This window comes from Trachemys scripta, chromosome 2 (genome assembly GCF_013100865.1).
Source record: "Trachemys scripta elegans isolate TJP31775 chromosome 2, CAS_Tse_1.0, whole genome shotgun sequence".
In the NCBI taxonomy this organism is placed as follows: Eukaryota; Metazoa; Chordata; order Testudines; family Emydidae; genus Trachemys; species Trachemys scripta.
Genome location: NC_048299.1, coordinates 141,117,848 through 141,121,047, shown reverse-complemented (window position 1 = coordinate 141,121,047; position 3,200 = coordinate 141,117,848). Strand labels below are relative to the sequence as shown.

At 65.7% G+C, this 3,200-nt stretch overlaps 1 protein-coding gene across 1 annotated transcript; it reads left to right on the top strand.

Annotated features, from left to right (window-relative positions):
- The first annotated feature begins 296 nt into the window (after positions 1–296).
- RNF181 (ring finger protein 181) lies at positions 297–2,471 on the top strand. Its single transcript, XM_034761625.1, has 5 exons — positions 297–456; positions 577–710; positions 1,054–1,169; positions 1,404–1,478; positions 2,110–2,471. Exons 1-5 carry the CDS (start codon positions 371–373, stop codon positions 2,167–2,169), a joined length of 471 nt encoding a protein of 156 aa, XP_034617516.1. The 5' UTR covers positions 297–370; the 3' UTR covers positions 2,170–2,471.
- Positions 2,472–3,200: the final 729 nt, after the last annotated feature.

Sequence of the window (3,200 nt, the reverse complement as noted above, 5' to 3'; positions counted from 1 at the left end):
AAGCAGCGCCTCCCTCCCCAGGCTGCGAGCATCCCCAGGGCAGCACCCCCGCAGGATGTGTGCGCCTACGCTCCCAGAGCAGCGCCACCCTCCCCAGCTGAGAGCGCCCCTAGGGCGGTGCCCTCCCAGCTCCGCCCCCCTCTCAGTCCGGGCCGGGGCTCAGACAGTCCCGCACGAATCACCGCCCCTCTCCGCACGGCGCGTTCCAATTGGCTCCTGGCTGCGTCCCTGTGCCTCACTTCCGGCCAATTGGCGATTAGCTCCCCTGCTACTTCCCCATCCAGCCCCGCCCCCGGCCGCGGGGATTGGCTGGCGCGGTCCGTCTCGGGAGGCCATTGGGCCGGGGCCGGGCTGAGAGTCACTGACCCCGATGGCTTCCTACTTCGAGGAGCACAACTGCGAGCCCGGCGAGCCCGCGGAGCGCGCCCGGGAGAACGTGTTGCTGGAGCTCGCCCGGTGAGGGGGGTGCAGCCCCGGGGGGCGGGGCGCGTGTACCCCGGGGGGTCAGGGAACGTGCCCCCCCGGGACGCCCCCTGCAGGAGCCTGGCCCCGCCCCTGACCGGCTTCTCCCCGCAGGACTCTGTTCAATGGGCAGCAGATCGACCTGGGCTCCGTGGACTTCACCGACTGGGATCAGCGACTGCCCCCGCCGGCCGCCCGCCGGGCCGTGTTGAGCCTCCCCACGGTGCGGGTGACGCCGGACCAGGCAGGTGAGGGACCCCCCCCCCCCCCCCGGTCAGGGCCTGGGCAGCTTGGGGGCTCTGCTGGTGCCCCGCCCCATTGCCCCAACCCCCTCCCCGAGGAGTGCCATGGACCCCCTCGCCCTGAATGAGACCAAGGATTGGACCCAGGTGTCCGGCTGACAGAAACGCTTTGCTGCGCCTGCACTCGGGGTCTCTGCTTCCCTTCCCGCGGGGTGGGTCAGTGCCGGACCGTGGCGCTCAGGACGAGGTCCTGGTGCCCGTTTCCACGCAGTCCTGGGGCGTCGGGTCCGGGAGTGGGCGGGATGAGCCTGATGCTTTTCTCTCTCCCCTGCCCGCCGCCGCTGCCCAGACAAAGGGCTGAAATGCCCCGTGTGCCTGCTGGAGTTCGAGGAGGATGAGGGGGCCAGGAAGATGCCCTGTGAGCATCTCTTCCACTCGGGCTGCATCCTGCCCTGGCTGGGGAAGGTAAGTGCCACTCCTTTCACAAGCCTGCAGGGCCAGCTGTGCTTTCGCTCCCCTGGCTGGCGCTGGCCCCTTTCCAGCTGCTGGCTGTAGCCAGGTCACTGAAAGCAGAAACAATGGGAGGTGATCCTCTGCTGAATTGGCAGTGCCAAGGAGATGCCCGAAAGGTCTGGGGCTGCAGGTGCCAGGGTGGGTGAGGGGACGGTGCGTCAGCGAGATTTCTCTTCTCTCCCCCAGACCAACTCCTGCCCCCTGTGCCGCCACGAGCTGCCCACGGACGACCAGGAGTATGAAGAGTACAAGAAAGACAAGGTGGGGTGCTTGTTACCACACAGCCCCCTGCAGGGAGCCAGGGGTGGGCAGTGTGGGGTCCCACTGCAGGGGCGGGTGCGCACGGAAAGGCTCCGTTCCTGCCATTAAATGGTTAAAGCCAAGTGGCTGGGGAGCAAAGCATTAGAAAATTGAACGCTGAGGCCAGGAAGGGGGGAGAATTCAGGGCCTGCTGGGCTGGGGTGTAATTCGGGTGGAGTAGTGCCAGTTTTCCCCATCCCTGGTAGCTCTGCCGGTGCTCCTCCCTGCTGACCTGCAGCCCCCCCCCATTCCAGCCCAGAACTGAGCCTGCCTGGCCGGCCGTGGGTATGTTTGTCACAGGGCACCCAATGCCTGGGGAAGAGGCTGGAGGTGGCAGCCCAGGGACTCGTCTGGCTGCACTGGATGATGATGGTGTGGGGGTCGGGCCCGAAGCGCGATTGTAATTGCAGTGAAATGCTGCTAAAGCCCGATACTTAGCACCCTGTCTGGCCGTGGGCCCCAGCAGACTGCCCAGCGAGGGAGGGGAACGTGGTGGGTACCAGGGCCTCCTGCTGCCCGTGCTGGGGGGGCGATGTGTTAGGTGGGGCAGGTGATGCTCGCCTTTACCACTGCCTGCCCTGGTATGTTTCAGGTGCGGAGGCAGCAGCGTGAGCACCGTCTGGAGTACCTGCATGGGGCCATGTACACGTGACCGGGGGGCCCCATCTTGGGCCCTGCCTGCCTGGGGCATTGGATGCCCTCTCTGGGTGGGGGGCTCTCAGGGTCAGTGGGGGTGACCCATCAGGGTGGGTACATTCCAGAGCTGGGTCCACAGGGAGTGTCCCGACATGGACGGGGCCCCTCCTTTGCTGACCAGCCCCAGCATCGCCATGGAACAGCCCTGGGTGTCTCCCCCACTTCGCTGTGGGATCACCACAGGGGCAGGAGTAACTGACTAACCCCCACCCCCTGTCCAGCCATCTCCCCAGGCTGATTAAAGCTGTTTTTCTCTGACTCAGAGTGTTTATGGGGCATAACTGGGGAGTGAAAGGGGCTGGGGGTTGTGTGGTTTCAGAGGGGTGAGGGCCTGGGGTATGGAACCATCTCTGCGGGGGAGCCAGGGAATGGGAGGGGGGAATGACTGTGCTGGGGTAGAGGAAGGCCAGGAGGGTGGGTCTGTCTTTCATTCCCATGCAGGTGGGTGCTGGATCCTGCCTTGGGCCCTAAGCCTTGGCCCCTGCAAGAGTCCCCACAGCCAGCTGGCTGCCTGGAACATGCCTGGGGGCAGAACTCCCTCCCCACTCAGAGGGGCATGCCCCCAATTGCTGTCCCAGGGCCCCTGGCTCTAGCTCCCCCAGTGGTGGGGTGATAGCAGGCCAGCCTGGGGCAGGCCCTCCCTGCTGTTCAGAGGGAGATCACAGCATGTTGCTGGTGCCAGGAGGGGGGTGGGGGTGGGGGTGGGGGTGGGGTGTCCCCTGAAGTGAATGGGGCTCCTCCTTTGCTGTTCAGCCCCAGTGTTCCTTGCTCCCTACCAGCACCGAGCTCAGAACAGCTGGGGCTGGAAGGGCCAGGGGATTTGGGCTGTTTCCCCATAATCTGTGTTGAATGGGGCTGCTGGCGTGACAACCCTCCCCAGTTAGGGGGAGCTGGAGCCCAGCTGGGCCCAGGAGACCCTCTCTTGGATTCAGCTACCGCCCACCCCCAGCTTGATGGAAAAGGGATTTGGGCAACGTTGTCCCTGGT